Genomic DNA, 25,144 nt, shown 5'->3' with positions numbered 1-25,144 from the left:
AATAATGGATTTAATGGTGCTCTGTGGGATGTTCAAAGTTTCAGTTTTTTTTTTATAACCCAACCCTGATCTGTACTTCTCCACAACTTTGTCCCTGACCTGTAAGGAGAGCTCCTTGGTCTTCATAGTGCCGCTTACTTGGTGGTGCACCTTGCTTAGTGGTGTTGCAGACTCTGGGGCCTTTCAGAACAGGTGTGTATATATACTGAGATCATGTGACAGATCATGTGACACTTAGATTGACCACAGTTGGACTTTATTTAACTAATTGTGTGACTTATGAAGGTAATTGGTTGCACCAGATCTTATTTAGGGGCTTCATAGCAAAGGGGGAGAATTCATATGCAGGAACCACTTTTCCATTTGTATGTATTTTTTTTCCTTTCACTTCACCACTTTGGACTATTTTGTGTACGTCCATTACATGCAATCCAAATAAAAATCCATTTAAATTACAGGTTGTAATGCAAAAAAAATAGGAAAAATGCCAAGGGGGATGAATACTTTTGCAAGGCACTGTACCTTTGATGGTACAGTGGTAGCAATACATGGTTAGAACATCTACCGAAAAGATAGAAATGCCAACGGGGGCGGTGTTGCCGTCGATATTCAGAACCACATTCCTGTAAAGCTTAGAGACGATATTATGTTAAATGCTGTTGAAGTAATATGGCTACAGGTTCATCTGCCTCACCTAAAACCCATTATTGTGGGAAGCAGCTATAGACCACCAAGTGCTAACAGTCAGTATCTGGATAATGTTAAATACTGTTGAAGTAATATGGCTACAGGTTCATCTGCCTCACCTAAAACCCATTATTGTGGGAAGCAGCTATAGACCACCAAGTGCTAACAGTCAGTATCTGGATAACATGTGAAATGCTTGATGATGTATGTGATATCAACAGAGAGGTATAATTTCTGGGTGATTTAAATAGTGACTGGCTTTCATCCAGCTGCCCACTCAAGAAAAAATCTTCAAACTGTAACCAGTGCCTGCAACCTGGATCAGGTTGTCAGTCAACATACCAGGGTATTTACAAACAGCACAGGAATGAAATCATCAACATGTATTGATCACGTCTTTACTAATGCTGCAGAGTTAAAAAAATAAAAATAAAAAAAAAACAGTATCCAATTCCATAGGATGTAGTGATCACAATATAGTAGCCATGTCTACTGTAGGAAAACCAAAGTTCCAAAGGTTGGGCCTAATAAAGTGTAAGAGGTCATACAACAAGTTTTGTAGTGATTGGTATGTTGATGGTGTAAATCATAATTGCTGGTCTGTGGTGTGTAACGAGGAGCAACCAGACACTGCACTTGACACATTTATGAAATTGCTTATTCCAGTTACTAATAAGCACTCACCCATTAAGAAAATGACTGTAAAAACTGTTAAATCCCATTGGATTCGATGAGAAATTGAAAAACTGTATGGTTGGGAGGGATGATGCAAAAGCTATGGCAAATAAGTCTGGCAGTCCAACTGATGGGCAAACATACTGCAAATTAAGAAATAATTTTACTAAACTAAATAAAAAATAAACTATACTATCAAACAAAAATAAATTATATAAAGAATGATAGTAAAAAAGCTTTGAGGCATCTTAAATTACATTTTGGGTAAAAAATGCTAACTCTGCTCCATCATTCACTGAATCAGATGGCTCATTCATCACAAAGCCCACTGATATTGCCAACTACTTTAATTACTTTTCATTGGCAAGATATGCAAACTTAGGCATGACATGCCAGCAACAAACACTGACACTACACATCCAAGTATATTTTACCAAATTATGAAAAACAAGAATTGTACCTTTGAATTCCACAAAGGCAGAGTAGAAGAGGGGAACAAATTATTGTTGTCTATCAACAATGACAAGCCACCGGGATATGACAATGTGGATGGAAAATTACTGAGGATAATAGCAGACGATATGGCCACTCCTATTTGCCACATCTTCAATTTAAGCCTACTAGAAAGTGTGTGCCCTCAGGCCTGGAGGGAAGCTAAAGTCATCCCTCTAGTAAAGCCCACTTTACTGCCTCAAATAGCCACCCAATCAGCCTGTTACCAACACTTAGTAAACCTCTGGAAAAAATGCTGTTTGACCAGATACAATGCTATTTCATAGTAAACAAATTGACAACAGACTTTCAGCACGCTTATAGGGAAGGACACTGAACAAGCACAGCACTTACACAAATGACTGATGATTGGCTGAGAGAAATTGATGATAAAAAGATTGTGGAGGCTGTCTTGTTGCTTCAGTGCAGCTTTTGACATTATCGATCATAGTCTGCTGATGGAAAAAAAACTTATGTGTTATGGCTTTACACCCCCCTGCTATAATGTGGATAAAGAGCTACTTGTCTAACAGAACACAGAGGGTGTTCTTTAATGGAAGCCTCTCAAACATAATCCAGGTAGAATCAGGAATTTCCCAGGGTAGCTGTTTAGGCCTCTTACTTTTTTCAATCTTTACTAACGACATGAGTCGAGTACAGCCAGTGTGTCTATGTATGCGGATGACTCAACACTACACATCAGCTACTACAGCGACTGAAATGACTGCAACACTTAACAAAGAGCTGCAGTTAATTTCAGAGTGGGTAGCAAGGAATAAGTTATTCCTAAATACTTAAAGCATTGTATTTGGGACAAATCATTCACTAAACCCTAAACCTCAACTACATGCCGTAATGAATAATGTGGAAATTTAGCAAGTTGAGGATTGTGAACTGCCATGGTCAAAACATATTGATACAACAGTAGTTAAGATGGGAGAGAAGTCTGTCCATAATAAAGCGCTGCTCTACCTTCTTAACAACAATATCAACAAGGCAGGTCCTACAGGCTCTAGTTTTGTTGCACCTGGACTACTGTTCAGTAGTGTGGTCAGGTGCCACAAAGAGGGACTTGGGAAAAATGCAGTTGGCTCAGAACAGGGCAGCACAGCTGGCCCTTAAAAGTACACAGAGAGCTAACATTAATGACATGCATGTCAATCTCTCATGGCTTAAAGTGAAGAGAGATTGACTTCCTCATTACTTGTTTTTGTAAGAGGTGTTGACAAGCTGAATGTACCGAGCTGTCTGCTTAAAATACTGGCACACAGCTCAGACACCTACGCATACCCCACAAGACATTCCCTCAAAGGTCTCTTCACAGTCCCCAAGTCCAGAACAGACTATGAGAGGCACAAAGGCACAAAGTACTACATAGAGACATGGCTACATGGAACTCTATTCCACATCAGGTAACTGATACACCTTATGGAACAGCGGGGACTGTGAAGAGACACACACAAAGGTACAAACACATGCATACGCATCCATGGTAATATTGTTGCATGGTGGTACTAAACATTCTTTATTGTAGATACAGTGCCTTGCGAAAGTATTCGGCCCCCTTGAACTTTGTGACCTTTTGCCACATTTCAGGCTTCAAACATAAAGATATAAAACTGTATTTTTTTGTGAAGAATCAACAACAAGTGGGACACAATCATGAAGTGGAACGACATTTATTGGATATTTCAAACTTTTTAACAAATCAAAAACTGAAAAATTGGGCGTGCAAAATTATTCAGCCCCCTTAAGTTAATACTTTGTAGCGCCACCTTTTGCTGCGATTACAGCTGTAAGTCGCTTGGGGTATGTCTCTATCAGTTTTGCACATCGAGAGACTGACATTTTTTCCCATTCCTCCTTGCAAAACAGCTCGAGCTCAGTGAGGTTGGATGGAGAGCATTTGTGAACAGCAGTTTTCAGTTCTTTCCACAGATTCTCGATTGGATTCAGGTCTGGACTTTGACTTGGCCATTCTAACACCTGGATATGTTTATTTTTGAACCATTCCATTGTAGATTTTGATTTATGTTTTGGATCATTGTCTTGTGGAAGACAAATCTCCGTCCCAGTCTCAGGTCTTTTGCAGACTCCATCAGGTTTTCTTCCAGAATGGTCCTGTATTTGGCTCCATCCATCTTCCCATCAATTTTAACCATCTTCCCTGTCCCTGCTGAAGAAAAGCAGGCTCAAACCATGATGCTGCCACCACCATGTTTGACAGTGGGGATGGTGTGTTCAGCTGTGTTGCTTTTACGCCAAACATAACGTTTTGCATTGTTGCCAAAAAGTTCAATTTTGGTTTCATCTCCGTATAAATTTCATCTGACCAGAGCACCTTCTTCCACATGTTTGGTGTGTCTCCCAGGTGGCTTGTGGCAAACTTTAAACGGCACTTTTTATGGATATTTTTAAGAAATGGCTTTCTTTTTGCCACTCTTCCATAAAGGCCAGATTTGTGCAATATACGACTGATTGTTGTCCTATGGACAGAGTCTCCCACCTCAGCTGTAGATCTCTGCAGTTCATCCAGAGTGATCATGGGCCTCTTGGCTGCATCTCTGATCAGTCTTCTCCTTGTATGAGCTGAAAGTTTAGAGGGACGGCCAGGTCTTGGTAGATTTGCAGTGCTCTGATACTCCTTCCATTTCAATATTATCGCTTGCACAGTGCTCCTTGGGATGTTTAAAGCTTGGGAAATCTTTTTGTATCCAAATCCGGCTTTAAACTTCTTCACAACAGTATCTCGGACCTGCCTGGTGTGTTCCTTGTTCTTCATGATGCTCTCTGCGCTTTTAACGGACCTCTGAGACTATCACAGTGCAGGTGCATTTATACGGAAAGTTGATTACACACAGGTGGATTGTATTTATCATCATTAGTCATTTAGGTCAACATTGGATCATTCAGAGATCCTCGCTGAACTTCTGGAGAGAGTTTGCTGCACTGAAAGTAAAGGGGCTGAATAATTTTGCACACCCAATTTTTCAGTTTTTGATTTGTTAAAAAAGTTTGAAATATCCAATAAATGTCGTTCCACTTCATGATTGTGTCCCACTTGTTGTTGATTCTTCACAAAAAAATACAGTTTTATATCTTTATGTTTGAAGCCTGAAATGTGGCAAAAGGTCGCAAAGTTCAAGGGGGTCCGAATACTTTCGCAAGGCACTGTATGTTGTGGTGTAACGTTGTTAACATCATACGATGCACTGTTTTATCTTTTGTTTTATGTGTAATGTAAGTGATTGAATACGTTTGGACCCCAGGAAGAGTAGCTGCTCCTTTGACAGCCGCTAATGGGGATCCCTAAAAAATACAATCACAAAACTCATCACACAATCTTGAAGGAGTTCCCACATATGCTGAGCACTTGTTGGCTGCATTTTCTTCACTCTGCGGTCCAATTCATCTCAAACCATCAAAATAGGTTTGAGGAGGGGTGATTTTGGAGGCCAGCTCATGTGATGCAGCACTCCATCACTCTTCTTCTTGGTCAAAACGCCCTTACACAGCCTGGAGGTGTGTTGGGTCATTGTCCTGTTGAAAAACAAATGATAGTCCCACTAAGCTCAAACTAGATGGGATGGCGTTTCCCTGCTGAATGCTGTGGTAGCCATGCTGGTTAAGTATGCCTTGAATTCTAAATAAATCACTGACAGTGTCACCAGCAAAGCACTCCAACACCATCACACCTCCTCCTCAATGAGTCATGGTGTGAACCACACATGCGGAGATCATCCGTTCACCTACTCTACGTCTCACAAAGACATAGTGGAAATCTCAAATTTGGACTCATCAGACCAAAGAACAGATTTCCACCTGTCTAATGTCCATTGCTCCTGTTCTTGGACTAAGCAAGTCTTCTTCTTATTGGTGTCCTTTAGTAGTGGTTTCTTTGTAGCAATTTGACCATGAAGGCCTGATTCACGCAGTCTCCTCTGAAAAGTTGATGTTGAGATGTGTCTGTTACTTGAACTCTGTGAAGAATTTATTTGGCCTGCAATTTCTGAGGCTGGTAACTCTAACTTATCATCTGCAGCAGAGGTAACTCTGGGTCATCTTTTCCAGTGAAGGTACTCATGAGAGCCACTTTCATCATAGTGCTTGATGGTTTATGCGACTGCAGTTTTAAAGTTCTTGAAATGTTCTGTATTGACTGACCTTCATGTTTTAAAGTAATGATGGACTATCGTTTCTCTTTGCATATTTGAGCTGTTCTTGCCATAATATGGACTTTGGTATTTTACCAAATAGGGCTATCTTCTGTATATCACCCCTACCTTCTCACAACTGATTGACTCAAACACATTAAAAATGTACTTTTAACAAGGCACACCTGTTAATTGAAATGCATTCCAGGTGACTACCTCATGAAGCTGGTTGAGAGAAAGCCAAGAGAGTGCAAAGCTTTCATCAAGGCAAAGGGTGGCTACTTTGAAGAATCTCAAATATAAAATATATTTTGATTTGTTTAACACTTTTTTGGTTACTACATGATGCCATATGTGTTATTCCATAGTTGTTATGTCTTCACTACTTTTCTATAATGTAGAAAACAGTAGAAAATAAAGAAAAAAACTTGAATGAGTAGGTGTGTCCAAACTTTTGACTGGGACTGTATATATGGTGTATAAACGCCAGTATGGTCAGTATATGAATAGAAAGATATGTACAGCAGTAAGCCTAGTTATATAGGATGAGCCTCGACTAGAATACACACTATATATATATATATACAGGTACAGGTGCATCAAATATATATATATATATATATATTTGATGCACCTGTACCTGTACTGTCTACTGTTTATCCTGAACATGCGGGGTTTATATCAGGGTTCCCCAACTGGTGGCCCGGAGTGACTAATTTGGCCAACGTGTGGTTTTATTTGAACCCCAAGTTTAAAAAAATATATATACAAAAAAAATCGAATATATAAATGTTTTTATTTTTTTGTTGGACATAAAAACCTGTAAAAACACCAAGAAATCAGCTCCAAGTGATTTTTATTTAAGAAATCTGTTCTCAAGTATTCCCACAGAGTAGAGAGAATAAAAAATCTTATGCAAATGTTAGCAACGTTTGGAATGATTATGTTTTAGTCAAACATTATATCTGTTTGAGCTTCTGCGGTAAATTTGCAGTCGACTAATTATTTGTAATTATGTTCAGACCCCCGAGACCATCCGCTCAAGAAAAAATCGACCCGCAGCTGATAGAGTTGATGATCCCTAAGATGAAATGTACAGTAACAGTAACCTCAAAATGTGGCCATGGACGTGTTACACGTTTTAAGGTTGAATGTTACATTAGTTTGTAAGAAAGTTTAATGCTATTTTGCCACGCCTGCCCCAGTACTCTCCCCGTGGTGCTCGAGGGCGGCAGGCTGCCCAGCGCTGCGCACTCCTGCTACCATCATAACGCACACCTCTTCCCTCGTCACGCGCATCAGCGAATATTTGGACTCACCTGGACTCAATCACCTGTTTTATTACAGGTAATCCCTATATTTGTCAGTTCCCCAGCTCTGTACTCCGCTGCTGCATTAATTGCCGTATGTCCTTATGTTACCCGGTGCTGACGCTGTGCCTGTCCTGTTCCAAATTAAATGTTGACTCCCCGTACCTGCTTCTCCAGCGTCGGTTCTTACAGAATGCAGCAGCCATCAAATGAAGCATCGGGGAGTGCTGGCTTTTCGGTTGGTGGTGACGTCGGGTCCTGGGGCTGCCGTAGATAGAACCCGTGGTGCCTTAGCTGGATCTTCGGGCTTCCATGCCCTAGCCGGCTCGAGAGGTTGCCCTGGTTGGCTCGGCAGGCGCCCATCCCACGTCAGGCCTCAGCCGGATCGTCAGGTTTTTACGCCTCAGATGGCTCACCAGGCTCCCACGTCCCAGCGGGATCGTCAGGCTGTCACGCCTCAACCGGATCGTCAGGCTCTCACGCCCCAGCCGGTTCGCCGGGCTCCTGCGCCCCATGCCTCCGCCGGCCCGTCAGGCTCGGGGGGGGGGTGGGGGGGCGGGGGGGTTAATGTCACGCATGCTCCCGCAGATCATGTGCATCATCCTCCCCATCTGTCAACACCACATGGGAAAGGGGGACACCAACTGAAATGTGTCTTCCGCATCAACCCCTCTGAATCAGAGAGGTGCGGAGGACTGCTTCCACATCCACGGCGTCCAGGGGAACAGTGGGTTAACTGCCTTGCTCAAGGGCAGAACAACAGATTTTACCTTGTCAGCTCGGGGATTCGATCAGACAACCTTTTGTTTACTGGCCCAACGCTTTGACCACTAGGTGGTCATCAGCTTGAGGCCCTGGGCAGGCAGGGTAAACTGGTCAGGACAAGCTGTTAGAGTAGACTATGATATAACATAATAGAATATAATAAAATATAAAAGGTTGTTACACAGAGAGATGTAGCCTAAAGGTGTTTCTCACATTTCAAGATTTAATGTCACGTGCACAAGTACGGTAAAATGCCTTTCCTGCAAACACAAAACCCAACAATGCAATAATCAATGACAATGTATTACTAGAAAAAACACACATGAGAAATAAGAATACAGAATAAAATAAGTAAGTCAGCATATTACAGACAGGAAATATTTAAAAAGTCAGTGGTATAGGGTGTCGTTAACATCTGTGTTCACTAGAGTAAGACAAAGCCTTGTAAAAAAAAATATATATATATATATATATATATATATATATTCTACTGTGTGAAGTAGTGTTGTCCTCGCAATGGAATTGTATTAATAAAATGCCAATGAATGTTTATTCTAGTCATTTTAGAGGGTTAAAGTTGAGCTGTTGGGGGGCTCAAGGAGACCCAAATGATGGTAACCTATAGGAGGAGGAGATGCAGAATTGAAATCTATATATGCACAATACAAAGTTCATAAATCCATAAAAACCTGTAGCAATCAATAGGCTGTTAATAATAACATAGCGTGCTTGTCTACGGAGAGCAGAAGAAACCATAAGGATTTTGGCACTGTTATGATGATCAATTATTTAATTCTTTATTGATGAATAACACACACACACACAAACGTGGTCATGGAATCTAGCTTTATTGATGCATTCATTAAACAGTATTTGCCATGAATCAGTGATAAGGAAAGTATGCGTAAATAAACATTACAAAAGGCTGCTCTTAACACACATATCTATCTATATATATCTTTCTCTCTCTCTATATATATATATATATCTATATATATATATATATATACTGTATACACAACTAAAGTGTGCTATGTAACTGGTAGGTCTAACTGCTGTGTATTTTCGCTCCTCAGCTGGAATCTAACCCACATTCAGCCCACTCACTGAACCTCCACCCACACGAAGACAGAGATAGGCTGCACAGCTCTGAAGGCAGGCATTCATTCATATGATGTGTCGGTAACATGAGAGCGATGCCAGAATGAAGCTTCTGATTGCAATTCAACACTTCGGCCATCAGATGGCGCCTATGTCATTCCTGCTGGATTTGTCCAGTGGTGCTGATTGGGTCCATGCTGATGGTGGACCCATCCGTCCATCTCAAGGTTCCATATGCAAATGCTGGAAAAAAAAAGCATTCACAAACGGTTTGACAGAGTATAGTTATTGAGATAAAATATTGTTCTGTATCATTACGGCCATCTATATGTTTTGACCTAATTCATGCATTGCCCTGGAATCTAACCCCCCCCCCAAAAATCTAACATGTTCAAATTTAAATTGTGCAGAAACTATGATGTACTGGCCATCCATCGTAGACTGTCAATCCATAATTTTTATAAAAAAAATAGCAACATTTCAGAAGGCAGTGACTCAAATATCATTGACCCTAAAGGTTGGTACGTTGATAAAGCTACGGAGGTATTATTTTCGATCCGTGGGAGGAGGGGTTCCTAGAAACCGCCTCCCACTTGAGCGCTGCTCGCTTCTGATCCAAATACACACGACGCCTCCATGTTGGAAAGAGTATAGAGGGGGGATACAATTATTTTTTGAAAATGAAGAGAGTTCAAGAAACGGGATTATCGGAACTGTTTCATTTTTCGTATTGAAATTTGACCGAGGAGACCGAGTTTTTTTTTTTTTTTTTTCAATCGTCGTTTCATCATTGTTTCAGTCAAAACGTCAATTTTTATTTATTTATTTTTTATTATGTTGAATTGAACACTGATCAGTTTAAGGCTAGCTCTAGTTGCTAAGCCAGACGTTAGCAACGTTTTCTTCTTCTTCTTCTTTTTGAGTTCAACGTTGGGAGTTTGTTTTGCCCAAATTGTTCTTAAATGTTGCTTACTAAATTGGAATATTCCCAGCGATTGACAAGTGGTTGTATTTTGTCTTTAAACCACTAGCTAGTTTACATTTAGCCCCCTCCTTGTGTCCCGTCTCAGTCCAGCTAGTTTAGGGCCCGGCTGCCATTTCAACACAGCTAGCAAGGCAGCTAACGTTACCCATTGTGGACTAGGACAAGCAAGTAAAATAAACATTTTAAAACGAGCCAACAAAAAAACAACAACAAAGGAATAACCATCCGTCGCAATGGATCACACGTCTATAATAACCCAGGTTTCCAACCCAAAAGAAGAGGAGATTATCTCGTTTAATCAGGAAAAAGGTAAGAGAGAGAGGAAAAAAAAGCCCAGATGGATTTTTACGGTAGCTAGTTGACTAGCACCCACCAGTGGTTTTTGGGGAAAGCGCTCTGGCTGTCAGAAACTGTTGCAATATTATCAATATTATACAAATGACATGATGTTGGATTGGAGAAGACTATCTATCCCGTTTTATAGACGCTAACAACCTTAAAACAAACTCCCTTTTTGATACATTTTTTAAAAATATAGATATATATATATATTACTGCTTTTCCATGTATAAATACGTTATTCAATGTGTTTCTATGGGCTAATAGCAGAAAGGTCAAATTTTATGTTTCATGGTTTTTATAAAGGGATCGTAACATTTTTAAATCAAATAGCTTAATGATCCCGTAGGACGGTTTTAGTAGCGCACCCCCCCCCATACGGATTAAAGTGTCTGACCTATATCGGAACGATATAAGAAAGATCATACAAAAAAATGTGGACCCATAGTTAACAAAACAAATAAGAACTAAACTACTGCCATATACAGTGCCTTTCAGTAAGTATATTCACACCCCTTGACTTTTTCCAAAATGTTGTTGTTACAAAGTGCGATTAAAATGTATTTAATTGTCATTCTTTGTCAACAGTCTACAGAAAATACTCTAATGTCAAAGTGGGAGAAAAAATGCTAACATTTGTATATATAAAAAACCCCACAAATATATCTTGATTAGATAAGTACTCAACCCCCTGAGTCAATACAAGTTAGAATCACCTTTTGCAGCGATTACAGCTATGAGTCTATTAAGTCTGTAACAGCTTTCCACACCTGGATTGTGCAACATTTGCCAATTTGTATTATTTTCTAAATCCTTCACGCTCGGTCAAATTGGTTGTTGATCATCGCTAGACAACGATTTTCAGATCTTGTCAAAGATTTTAAAGCAGATTTTTAAGTCAAAACTCACTCGGCGGCGGCCTCCCGGGTGGCGCAGTGGTTAAGGGCGCTGTACTGCAGCGCCAGCTGTGCCATCAGAGTCCCTGGGTTCGCGCCCAGGCTCTGTCGTAACCGGCCGCGACCGGGAGGTCCGTGGGGCGACGCACAATTGGCCTAGCGTCGTCCGGGTTAGGGAGGGATTGGCCGGTAGGGATCTCCTTGTCTCATCGCGCACCAGCGACTCCTGTGGCGGGCCGGGCGCAGTGCGCGCTAGCCAAGGTTGCCAGGTGCACGGTGTAGCCTCCGACACATTGGTGCGGCTGGCCTCCGGGTTGGATGAGCGCTGTGTTAAGAAGCAGTATGGCTGGTTTGGTTGTGTATCGGAGGACGCATGACATTCAACCATCGTCTCTCCCGAGCCCGTACGGGAGTTGTAGCAATGAGACAAGATAGTAGCTACTACAACAATTGGATACCACGAAATTGGGGAGAAAAAGGGGTAAAAAAAAAAAAACTCACTCGGCAACATTCACTGGCTTCTTGGTTTCCTTGTGTTTTAGGTTATTGTCCTGCTGAAAGGGGAATTCATTTCCCAGTGTCTGGTGGAAAGCAGACTGAACCAGGTTTTCCTCTAGCATTTTGCTTAGCTCCATTAGGTTTCTTTTTTATCCTGAAAAAGTCCCCAGTCCTTAAAGGTTACAAGCATACCCATAACATGATGCAGCCACCAGTATGCTTGGAAATATGGAGAGTGGTACTCAGTAATATGTTGTATTTGGATTTGTCCCAAACATAACACTTTGTATTCAGGACAAAATGCTAATTACTTTGCCACATTTTTAGTAGTATTACTTTAGGCCATAGGGCGGCGCACAATTGGCACAGCGTCGTCCGGGTTTGGCCGGGGTAGACCATCATTGTAAATAAGAATTTATTATTAACTGTCTTGCCTAGTTAAATAACGGTTAAAAGAAAAAAATTGTGCCTTGTTGCAAACAGGATGCATGTTTTGGAATATTTTTATTCTGTACAGGCTTCCTTTTCACTCTTGTCATCCTCAGGTTTCTCCTAACACAGCCAACTGTTTTAAAGTCATAATTGGCCTCATGGTGAAATCCCTAAGCGGTTTGCTTCCTCTCTGGTAACTGAATTAGGAAGGACGCCTGTGTCTTTGTAGTGACTGGCTTTTTTGATACACCATCCAAAGTGTAATTAATAACTTCACCATGCTCAAAAGGATATTCAATGTCTGCTTTAAAACAATTTTTTTTTTTACCAATAGATGCCATTCTTTGCGAGGCATTGGAAAACCTCTCTGGTCTTTGTGGTGGAATCTGTTTGAAATTTACATTATTGACATTTCTGAACATGTAAAACACAGCGTTGGAATTGTATTTCACCATTTTGGTTGAAGAGAACTGATAACCTGACAGAGAAGGTATTTTGAGAGCTAGGAGATGACTTGCTAGCTAACGTTGCCCACTTATTTTAGCTATCTAGCTAATTAAACAGCTAGTCAGATAAGTTATAGGTGGACTTGGAGGTAATGCAGTACTCTAACTAGTTAGCGATCTGTTTTCTAGAGTTTGCAGTGAGCCCCACTCCTTTTTCACACACTCGCGTGCGCACACACACGCACCCTAAAAGCATTGTTTTTGATTAAAACAAATTCTCTAAGACCTAAACCTCAACTGAAGTTGTACATAAAGTGTGGGACCGTTGAGCAGATTGAGAAAGGTAAACTCCTAATTAAAAATACTGAGTTGTCACTTATCATGGGAAAGTCCTATTGACAAAGTTGTGAAGATGGGGGAGGGGTATGTATGTTTATAAAAAAATATATATATATATGTTTTGCGTTTTTGATACAAATCAACTGTACTAGTGGTTCCGGCTCTGGTCTTGTCCTATCCTGATCACTGTCCGGTAATATGGTCTAGGGCAGCAAAGAAAGACCTAGCAAAGCTGCAGCTGGCTTAAAACAGAGCAGTACGCCTTGTCCTTAACGGCCCCTATAGAACCAACATCAACAACATGCATGCCAGTCTTCCCTGGTTGAGAGTTGACCAGATATGAACTGCTTCTCTCCTAGTTTTTATGATAAATATTATTACTGTGATGAAAATTGTCTGAATAATCAAATAACATTCAGCTGAGACATACACATATTACCCCCCCCCCCCCCAAGACATGCCACCAGGGGTCTCTTCACAGTCACCAAGTCTAAAACGGATTCACATCAACGCACAGTATTATACAAAACCATGATTGCATTCCATTTCCAATTCCTCAGCAAACCTTTTTAAAAAAATAAATAAATAAAAAAAAACCCAGGTTAAACAACATCTCATAGAACGGTGGGGACTGTGAGGGTACAGACACACTCCAACACGCACTATTTTTGTTGTTGTAGTATGTTTTGTATATTGTTATATTTTACATTTGTGCGACTGTCCTTGTCTATCAGTGTTTTATTTGTCATGTTTTTTGTTGTTGTTGTGGACCCCAGTAAGAATAGCTGCTGCAAAAGCTAATGGGGATTCAAATAAACAAACAGCTTTAACTGGTATGCCTGTCAGGTTTTTCCTGGAGTTGTGTGCCATTGCAGCATGATTCTTGGCCCTGTCCTGCCACATTCAAGTAACATGCTGTACTCATAACAAGCAATTTCCTCCACTGTTTTCTACTACTGTTTACGTCGTGGGCAGAGTACTAATGTAACTCTGATACAGGTCACCTTAAAGGCTGGTTAATTTCAGAGAACCAGATGGAGCTTGCCAAAACATGAATGTCACAGTAGCTACACTATATATCAACCAAAGAGGTTTTGAAAGAGGCTAGGTGTCAATTGACAGGCATATAGAGGGGATCTTTTCCAAATCAGGGCATTTGGCAACTATTGAAACACTGACACAGAAACACACACACCGATACAACCGGCTTCGCAATATGACTACTCGCATAAAGAGGTGTCTTGTTTCCATCAGAGTTTAATATATAGCTGACCTATATGGCTCCTCTTCAGCTGTTAAACTAAGTCACTCCATGTACAGCTGGACCTACAGTTGAAGTCGGAAGTTTACATACACTTAGGTTGGAGTCAATAAAACTCGTTTTTCAACCACTCCACAAATTTCTTGTTAACAAACTATAGTTTTGGCAAGTCTGTTAGGACAGCTACGTTGTGCATGACACAAGTCATTTTTCCAACAATTGTTTACAGATTATTTCACTTATAATTCACTGTATCACAATTCCAGTGGGTCAGAAGTTTACATACACTAAGTTGACTGTGCCTTTAATCAGTTTGGAAAATTCCAGAAAATGATGTCATGGCCTTAGAAGCTTCTGATAGGCTAATTGACATCATTTGAGTCAATTGGAGGTGTACCTGTGGATGTATTTCAAGCCAATCTTCAAACTCACTGCCTCTTTGCTTGACATCATGGGAACATCAAAACAAATCAGCCAAGACCTCAGAAAAAAAATTGGTAGACCTCCACAAGTCTGGTTCATCCTAGGGAGCAATTTCCAAACGCCTGAAGGTACCACGTTCATCTGTACAAACAATAGTACGCGAGTAATGACGAAGCCGTCATACCGCTCAGGAAGGAGACGCGTTCTGTCGCCTAGAGATGAACGTACTTTGATGTGAAAAGTGCAAATCAATCCCGGAACAACAGCAAAGAACCTTGTGAAGATGCTGGAGGAAACGGGTACAAAAGTATCTAGATCCACAGTAAAAACAAGTCCTATATCGACATAACCTGAAAGGCCGCTCAGGAAGGAAGAAACCACTGCTCCAAAACCGCCATAAAGTCAGACTACGATTTGCAACTGCACATGGGGACAAAGATTGTACTTTTTGAAGAAATGTCCCCTGGGCTGATGAAACAAAAATATAACTGTTTGGCCATAATGACCATTGTTATGTTTGGAGGAAAATGGGGGAGGCTTGCAAGCCAAAGAACACCATCCCAACCGTGAAGCACGGGGGTGGCAGCATCATGTTGTGGGGGTGCTTTGCTGCAGGAGGGACTGGTGCACTTCACAAAATAGATGGCATCCTGATGGAGGAAAATTTTGTAGATCTACTGAAGCAACATCTCAAGACATCAGTCAGGTAGTTAGCTTGGTCGCAAATGGGTCTTCGAAATGTACAATGACCCCAAGCATACTTCCAATGTTGTGGCAAAATGGCTTAAGGACAACAAAGTCAAGGTATTGGAGTGGCCATCACAAAGCCCTGAACTAAATCCTATAGAAAATGTGTGGGCAGAACTGAAAAAGCGTGTGCGAGCAAGGAGGGCTACAAACCTGACTCAGTTACACCAGCTCTGTCATGAGGAATGGGCCAAAAATCACCCAACTTATTGTGGGAAGCTTGTGGAAGGCTACCCAAAACGTTTGACCCAAGTTAAACAATTTAAAGGCAATGCTACCAAATACTAATTGAGTGTATGTAAACTTCTGACCCACTGGGAATGTGATGAAATAAATAAAAGCTGAAATGAATAATTCTCTCTGCTATTATTCTGACATTTCACATTCTTAAAATAAAGTGGTGATCCTAACTGACCTAAGACAGGACATTTTTACTAGGATTAAATGTCAGGAATTGTGAAAAACTGAGTTTAAATGTATTTGGCTAAGGTGTATGAACTTCTGACTTGACAACTGTATATGTCTGCTCTACAGCTGTTAGACTAGGTCACTCCATGTGTAGCTGGACCTATATGGCTGCTGTTAGACTAGGTCACTCCATGTGTAGCTTTACCTATATGGCTGCTGTTAGACTAGGTAACTTCATGTGTAGCTGGACCTATATGGCTGCTGTTAGACTAGGTCACTCCATGTGTAGTTGGACCTATATGGCTGCTGTTAGACTAAGTCACTCCATGTGTAGTTGGACCTATATGGCTGCTGTTAGACTAGGTCACTCCATGTGTAGTTGGACCTATATGGCTGCTGTTAGACTAGGTCACTCCATGTGTAGTTGGACCTATATGGCTGCTGTTAGACTAGGTCACTCCATGTGTAGTTGGACCTATATGGCTGCTGTTAGACTAAGTCACTCCATGTGTAGCTGGACCCATGTCTGCTCTTCAGCTGTTTAGACTAGGTCACTCCATGTGTAGCTGGACCCATGTCTGCTCTTCAGCTGTTTAGACTAGGTCACTCCATGACCCTGCTAAGGTCTATCGTTCAAAATAAGCGAGTTAATGCCAATAATTTGAGTGAATTGCCAAACTGCACTGGATAGCATAAATAAATCAAGTATGTGACTCAGGGTGTTCGGTGTCTGATAGCTATTGAAAATGTTATCTCCACACACTAACTTTGCAAGTTGTTAGGTCACTTCATGTCCCTCTTAAGGTCCATCTTTCTGAATAGCCTGAGGTAATGACAGAATATTTTATGGTAAGGGTCAATTCCACGGTAACAGTGACTTTTTTTAAAACCTTAGTTTTTATTAACAATTTCCATACAATTTTACAAAAACACATTTACTTGAACAGTTTGGTAACAGGTTGACAGCCCAAACAACACAAACTACCATTCTGTTACCAAACTTTGCATCTGCACTGTAAAATTCTCTGTGGAAGTTATTCAACGTAGTCCTTGTGCATAGTGTTTGTATGGTGTTTATTAACTTCGCAATTATTGTTTTTGGTTTGGCATCCATTTTTAAAGTAAAAAAATCGCTTGAGACTAAGCATCACTCAGTTACCGTGGAATTGCCCTAAGGCCAATGCTTCAGTGTGTGATTCGGCGTATTGTGTCTCCGATGGCTGATGAACACATTGTGGTGGCACCCCTACTGCTTGTCTGGTGTAGGCCTAGGACTAAATATCCCTAAACAGAACGATGAAGTACTCAACATCGAGCCTAAACCTACTTTTGCAGGTTTGCACCAACTGTGAACAAGTCAATCCTTTCCGTCTTCATTGCATTCCTTTTGTACACTTACTGCATGAGCCCTGGTGACATCAATCACTCATTGTCAGCATGTTTAGTGGATTAAAGCGTCATAAAGTTAAACCTCTTGTGGCATTGTGTTCCCTTCCAGTCCCGTTGGCTGCTACTGTAACATTTACAGTGTGTGGTGACTGGGTTTCCTGGGTACCAGTATCTGGTGTGTATCAGTACCAGTCAGATCCCTGAAGCTAGCAGGACATTTTGAACCAGAACGATGACTACCACAGGTCTTTTCCTGGTCTGATTCTAGCTACCTGGACTGTTGAGGCTGTTGAAGTAGATGATGGAGCTTTTATAAGTCAGAATAATACGGACAGAAGTTTAATAAAGAAATAGGATGGTGACTGTTTTTTGAGAATTACTACAAAGCTGTGCGTGATTGATTGTGGTATTTATCAATTGAGGTTTAGGTGTAGATTTGGATAGACCAGTACTGCCTCACTCCCTTCTATACAATGTTAGAAGAAATGCCAGGGCTGTGATGATACCAGTATTGCAGTATTTTTTTTTTTTTTTTTTTTCACGGCGACCTTGACACAACTGTGGGAAGCATTGGAGTCAACATGGGACCAGTATCAAATCACATTTTATTTGTCACGTGCCAAATACAACCTTACAGTGAAATGCTTACTTACAAGCCCTTAACCAACCATGCAGTTTTAAGAAAAATAAGTGTTAGGTGAAAAAAATAGATAAGAAATAAAAATAACAATTAAAGAGCAGCAGTAAAATAACAGTAGCGAGGCTATATACAGGGGGTACCGGTACAGAGTCAATGTGGAGGCTATATACAGGGGGTACCGGTACAGAGTCAATGTGGAGGCTATATACAGGGGGTACCGGTACAGAGTCAATGTGGAGGCTATATACAGGGGGTACCGGTACAGAGTCAATGTGGAGGCTATATACAGGGGGTACCGGTACAGAGTCAATGTGGAGGCTATATACAGGGGGTACCGGTACAGAGTCAATGTGGAGGCTATATACAGGGGGTACCGGTACAGAGTCAATGTGGAGGCTATATACAGGGGGTACCGGTACAGAGTCAATGTGGAGGCTATATACAGGGGGTACCGGTACAGAGTCAATGTGGAGGCTATATACAGGGGGTACCGGTACAGAGTCAATGTGGAGGCTATATACAGGGGGTACCGGTACAGAGTCAATGTGGAGGCTATATACAGGGGGTACCGGTACAGAGTCAATGTGGAGGCTATATACAGGGGGTACCGGTACAGAGTCAATGTGGAGGCTATATACAGGGGGTACCGGTACAGAGCCAATGTGGAGGCTATATACAGGGGGTACCGGTACAATGTGGAGACTATATACAGGGGGTCAATGTGGAGGCTATATACAGGGGGTACCGGTACAGAGTCAATGTGGAGGCTGTATACAGGGTGTTACGGTACAGAGTCATTGTGGAGGTTATATACAGGGGGTACCAGTACAGAGTCAATGTGGAGGCTATATACAGGGGGTACCGGTACAGAGTCAATGTGGAGGCTATATACAGGGGGTACCGGTACAGAGTCAATGTGGAGGCTATATACCGGTACAGAGTCAATGTGGAGGCTATATACAGGGGGTACCGGTACAGAGTCAATGTGGAGGCTATATACAGGGGGTACCGGTACAGAGCCAATGTGGAGGCTATATACAGGGGGTACCGGTACAGAGTCAATGTGGAGGCTATATACAGGGGGTACCGGTACAGAGTCAATGTGGAGGCTATATACAGGGGGTACCGGTACAGAGCCAATGTGGAGGCTATATACAGGGGGTACCGGTACAGAGTCAATGTGGAGGCTATATACAGGGGGTACCGGTACAGAGTCAATGTGGAGGCTATATACAGGGGGTACCGGTACAGAGTCAATGTGGAGGCTATATACAGGGGGTACCAGTACAGAGTCAATGTGGAGGCTATATACAGGGGGTACCAGTACAGAGTCAATGTGGAGGCTATATACAGGGTATTACGGTACAGAGTCAATGTGGAGGCTATATACAGGGGGTACCGGTACAGAGTCAATGTGGAGGCTATATACAGGGGGTACCAGTACAGAGTCAATGTGGAGGCTATATACAGGGGGTACCAGTACAGAGTCAATGTGCGGTGGGACAGGTTAGTCGAGGTAATATGTACATGTAGGTAGAGTTAAAGTGTTTATCTATGCATAGTCGGAGAGTAGCAGCAGCGTAAAACAGGGTGTGAGGGGACAATGCAAATAGTCTGGGTATCCATTTGATTAGCTGTTCAGGAGTTTTATGGCTGGGGGGGGGTAGAAGCTGTTAAGAAACCTTTTGGACCTAGACTTGGATCGCTCTGGCACCACTTGTCGTGCGGCAGCAGAGAGAACAGTCTATGACTATGGTGGTTGGAGTCTTTGACAATTTTTAGGGCCTTTGTCCGACACCGCCTGGTATAGAGGTCCTGGATGGCAGGAAGCTTGGCCCCAGTGATGTACTGGGTCGTAACATCTGTAGTGCCTTCCGGTCGGAGGCCGAGCAGTTTCCATACCAGGCAGTGATGCAACCAGTCAGGATGCTCTTGATGGTGCAGCTGTAGAACTTTTGAGGATCTGAGGACCCATGCCAAATCTTTTCAGTCTCCTGAGGGGGAATAGGTTTTGTTGTGCCCTCTTCACGACTGTCTTGGTGTGAATGGACCATGTTAGTTTGTTGGTGATGTGGACGCCACGGAACTCTCAACTTGCTCCACTACAGCCCCGTCGATGAGAATGGGGGCGTGCTCGGTCCTCCTTTGACTGTAGTCCACAATCATTTCCTTTGTCTTGATCACGTTGAGGGAGAGGTTTTTACCCTGGCACCACATGGCCAGGTCTCTGACCTCCTCCCTATATGCTGTCTCATCGTTGTCGGTGATCAGGCCTACCACTGTTGTGTCATTGGCAAATATAATGATGGTGTTGGGGTCGTGCATGGCCATACAGTCTTGGTTGAAAGGGGTGTATAGGAGGGGAGTGAGCAATCACCCCTGAGGGGCCCCAGTGTTGAGGATCAGTGTGGCAGATGTTGTTACCTACCCTTATCACCTAGGGGCGGCCCGTCAGGAATTCCAGGATCCTGTTGTAGAGGGAGGTGTTTAGTTCAATGGTCCTTAGCTTAGTGATGAGCTTTGAGGGCACTATGGTGTTAAACGCTGACCTCTAGTCAGTATCCCTGTGTAATGCTTTCAACACCTTGTAGAGTCCATGCCCCGTCAAATTGAGACTGTTCTGAAGGCAAAAGAATGTGTAACTCAATATTAGGTAGGTGTTCCTAATGTTTTGTACACTCAGCGTAAAATGTGACTGGATTACAACATAATGATGTTTGTTTTAAAACATATTACGTCTCTGTTTTCCTATCGAAGGTAAATCTGCTTTGTGTTTTGTTTCCTTGCCAAGATACTAACGATTATCGCGATGCTGGTATCTCTCTGTCCCTAGGAAACACTGGCTGGGCAGAATCACACATTTTCCAGTTCCCAGCTATTGCTCTTCTGTGCAATAAATTCCAAAAGGAGCCAAACAGGGTCAAGTAGGGTCATGGGGCCAAAGTGTGAAGGTGTGGCAGTGGCCAGTCTGGGAAAGGTCATGCACTTTGACCTGTGTCAACCAATCACTGAAGCCCAATGACAGATGGACCTATAATCTGCTATCCACCAGAAAAAGACACACCAGCAAGGAGTGAGAGGCTGAATTTAAAAGTCATCCTATTCAAATGGACCCCGGTCAAAAGTAGTGCACTATATAGGAAATGTGGTGCCATTTGAAATGCTGCCATAGGCCTAATATGAAGGACCTGTGTTGGTTAAACTGAGGGCCTAAAGCCTTTTACTAATGACCTTAGTCGTTCAGGTTTCATTAGATGAGTGTGGCTTTGTTGTAATCTCATTAGCGATGATTAGCCTAGCGCAGCTCAGACCAATTACTGTCGGCTCCTTCCTTCCTCCTAAGAAAGAATGCATGTTGTTGGTCTGACAGCCAAGTGGAAATTGCTAACATAACTAGGTTAGTTTTGTTCACACACACACACAGTTGGCGTAAATCATTACAGCAGAGAATGGGATATGATGCAGTTCAGTTAGGGCTGGGCGATATGGCCCAAAAAATTGTATTTTTTTCAAATTTATGTCTGACTCTCAATTTTATTTTTTATAAATGTTTTATCTAAATAAGCTTTGTTGTACATTTTAAAGGTCAAATGTACTGCATTTCAAACAGTCAGCGATAATGAATTAAGGGCTTGTGAAATTATACCTAGGCTAAATATAAGCCTTCTACAACCATGAGACCCACTAATAATTTTATTATTTCATCAAAATAGTTTAACCTGCTTTTTTGTTGTTGTTGTTGCAATAATCACTGATCTGGCTATCAAGTCTATGAAAGTACTCTTGGTTAGAATTTTAACCAGAACCTTGCACATTCACTAATAATGACTAACTTATTGTAGGTATTCTAGAACATGAACACAGGTCTCATTAACAATCTCTCAAGAACAAGCCCACGTCCAAGTGAGTAGCTAGCTAATCTTTATATTTAAACCTTAGCCAACTTGGATCTATATGCTAGCTAACAAAGTATAACAGTTGAATAGTTATGAACACACCCTTCTGTCTGTCTGCAACTGTTTGAACAGCATGCTAAGCCTGTCCACTTTGTTCAGATGTTCAAATCAAAATGGCCTATCTTATTTCTCAGAAAGAGAAGAAGTTTCAAATTCCTTATAATTGTGTTTTATGCTTATTGCACATTTATAAAAGACTAGTGTAACATTCTTTGGCTAAAATGCTGCCAGTGGTACGACAATGCAGCCGTGACAAACTGAACATAATCCACAATCATGTTCATTGATACTCCTGTTTTTAGTAGTGTCTGCTCTCTGCAATTTGACGAGTTGAGACAGGGTATCTTTAGAAAGGTTAAATTGCAAACAATTTGGTTGCATATTCGCCAGAAATATAGTTTTTTTTATTTTGGACCACTGTGCAATTTGGGATTTTTCTTTCTTCTCCAAATAATAATAATCTTTGTCAAGATAAGGCTTCACAGTACCGTTGTAAAGCAACATCAAGGTTTTCACTTTTTCCCTCTAGGTTACTCTGATGTCCAGAAGATTTCAAATCAACATTTCTTTATGAAACTTAAGTTTCATGTATTTGAAAATATCTACATTCCTCAGTCCAAAATTGCTTTTTAATTTTGTTATGGAAATACATGTATTTGTTATTACCAAGTCATTTATAGTTTCTATGCTTTTAGTTTTCCATGTGGATTAATTAATCGGTCAAAGGATGGGGTTGTGTTTTTTAGGGAGTGATATTGGTTCTTGTCTAAATAGTAACATTTTCTTCCGTATTGTTACAGTTTTCTAAAATATGAAGTTGTTAATGTTCTTAGCTTTATCCTTTGAAAACAGACACGTAAAAAGATTCTGGGGATGAGAATGAGCATCTTCAATATTGGCACCCATTGTTCCTCTTTTAGTGAATTTTTACTAAAGCCCTGGGTGGCGAGTTGATAGAATTTCAAGTCGGGGAGGTTAAAACCACCTTCAGACTAAGGAAGATGTAAAACTTTCCTTTTAATTCTGAGAGTAATAATTTTTTTTAAAAGAATGTCTTCTGACCAATCCTACAGCTTTCTTGAACTCGACAACCCTGAAGCAATTATCAGGAGACAAAACATCACAGAAAACAGAGATCACCCAAGAAGAGATATTAGACACCGTTAAAAACATTTGTGCAGAGAAAAGCACCCGGACTGCTTTCCCATAGAATTCTATTAAACAATTTGTGACAAAGTAGCTTCCCTATTTACACACACATCACACACAATTCAGTGGTTCCTAGTTCAATGTATCAAACAGTTATTTAAATTATATTAAAACCCACAAAATCTCCTGCTGTTTACAAACCCAGTTGAATAAATTGTGACAATAAAATAATAACAAAACTCATAAGCAATCGAATGGCAAGTCTTACCAGACTTGATACCTATAAATTAAACAGGGTTTATTAAAAAATAGACGTGAACAAGTTCTCTGTTTTAATACAATACGCTATAAAACAAGATATAGATTTATCAATAATGGCTGTTAATGCCGAAAAGGCCTTTGCCTGTCTTGAAATGCATTTTTCTATTCAAAACTTTGGAAGCTTTCAATTTTCCATCTGAAATAATACATTTTAGAAAAAACATTTGATAAATGTCCTAAAGCAAAGAAATATACACAAATAATACATTATCTGATGAAATTGCTTTTGAAAGGGGCACAAGGCAGAGATGTCCACTCTCCCCCCTTCTGTTTGCACTGGCAATTAAACCGCTTGCAGAAATAATTAGACGGGGCCCAAACGTAACAGGTATTGGTATACATGAATATAAACCACACTTATTTGCAGACGATCACCTGATGTACTAATTTCAATGACAGGTATTCGTATCAACATTTAGGCTTTTATAATATAATATATTAATGTCTTTACAGTGTTACATGTTTGTTTCTAGGGAACAACATGCCCTTCAAAATTAGCAAGAATTCATATAGCCCCAATATAGGCTCTATCCCAATCAATTTAAACAATCTTATTCTCTGGGGTTCCTACATTTTATGTGTTGCTCCTAATTTCTTAGTGATAGCAAATATATACTTTTAAATTAATTTAGAGCCCTCTCTATTACAATTAAATAATATCAGTGTGTTTGTGTCCATATGACTGATTTTCTGTTGGATCAAACCTCAAATGTAAATAGCGAGTTGAAACCACTTGTGAGAGTGGAGGAAGGGATCTCTTGTGTGTGTGTGTGTGTGTGTGTGTGTGTGAATGCGATTCAAATTAATTGAATTAGTTAAATATATCACCCAGCCCTAATTTCAGTACACCCACAACGGGTCATTTGATGCTACTATCAGTTCTGAGTCTGACTGAAGTAACGAACAAGAAGTGTCTGTATGCAGTAGTTTAGATATGAGTAGGTCGGAGAGCAGGCCCTCTTCTCAGTGCAGAGCGGGCTCAGATGACACTAACTCCCCATGGCACTGACCCAGAGAGGGTGAGCTTGAGAGGCTGGTGGAGAGGGAGGGATGAAGGGAGAGGGAGTGTCTTTCCGTGGTTGTCATATTTGAGGCCAGGCCGCTGAAAGCAGAGCTCAGTGATGCTGCTGCTCACACTGGTTGTGTTCGCGGTTCTGCTTCCTTCACTCCTGTTCTCTCTCTGATCCAACAATTCTCTCCTATCCACCCATGCTCGCTCTCGGTTTCTCTCTCTGATCCAACATATCTCTCCTATCCACCCATGCTCGCTCTCGGTTTCTCTCTCTCGCACTGAATGAGTCACACAGAACAGTTCCTCATGGTGCCAACGCAAACATTAACATTGCAACTAGGATTGTATCTGAGCAATAATTACAGACTGCTGTCCGTTTTGTGAAAATCTGGACAGAAGAGACTGGACACGCCAATGGAACATCTGGCAGAGGCAGGGCAGAGAGCAGGGGTGTTAAAAGGATGTCAATTATTATTTCTACACAGTTTCTACATAGTTTAAATTTGGTTTGAGTCATTTTATAGTATACCGAGTTCATTTTTCTACCCCTAGAAAATATTTAAATATATATTACATGTTTTGAGTCAAATCTTGCCTGCAGGGCCATATGTTTGCCCACCCTGGAGTGAAGGGACTTGGAGTGAAGGGACTGTTGTTGTCCCCTGTGTTGCGTAGGCTATGTCTGATTTCTAACTTTTGTATCTGAGGTTAAGATTTCA

General features: G+C 41.2%; 2 protein-coding genes across 6 annotated transcripts in view; one reads left to right on the top strand and one right to left on the bottom strand.

Moving 5' to 3' along the window:
- Window positions 1-7,797, bottom strand: part of LOC139386685 (hedgehog acyltransferase like, a) — a 38,304-nt gene extending 30,507 nt beyond the window's left edge. Inside the window, exon 1 of one of the 2 annotated variants that reach the window (XM_071132498.1) lies at window positions 7,484-7,797. The gene's annotated coding sequence lies outside the window, so the exon portion shown is untranslated. The remainder of the gene's footprint in view (window positions 1-7,483) is intronic. The other variant, XM_071132493.1, reaches the window with a different exon arrangement.
- Window positions 7,798-9,743: 1,946 nt separating this feature from the next.
- LOC139387510 (CTD small phosphatase-like protein) overlaps window positions 9,744-25,144 on the top strand; it is a 69,371-nt gene continuing 53,970 nt past the window's right edge. For 3 of the 4 annotated variants that reach the window (XR_011629179.1, XR_011629180.1, XM_071133774.1), the window contains exon 1: window positions 9,786-10,478. Coding sequence is in view for 2 of the 4 variants with exons in the window: in XM_071133774.1 (XP_070989875.1) it covers window positions 10,403-10,478 (76 nt within the window). In the remaining 2 variants the exon portion in view is untranslated. Of the gene's footprint in view, window positions 10,479-25,144 lie in introns of all 4 variants that reach the window. The other variant, XM_071133775.1, reaches the window with a different exon arrangement.

This window comes from Oncorhynchus clarkii, chromosome 28 (genome assembly GCF_045791955.1).
Source record: "Oncorhynchus clarkii lewisi isolate Uvic-CL-2024 chromosome 28, UVic_Ocla_1.0, whole genome shotgun sequence".
Taxonomy (NCBI): Eukaryota; Metazoa; Chordata; class Actinopteri; order Salmoniformes; family Salmonidae; genus Oncorhynchus; species Oncorhynchus clarkii.
Note: the sequence above shows the minus strand (reverse complement) of the source record. Positions and strands in the feature narration are given on the sequence as shown.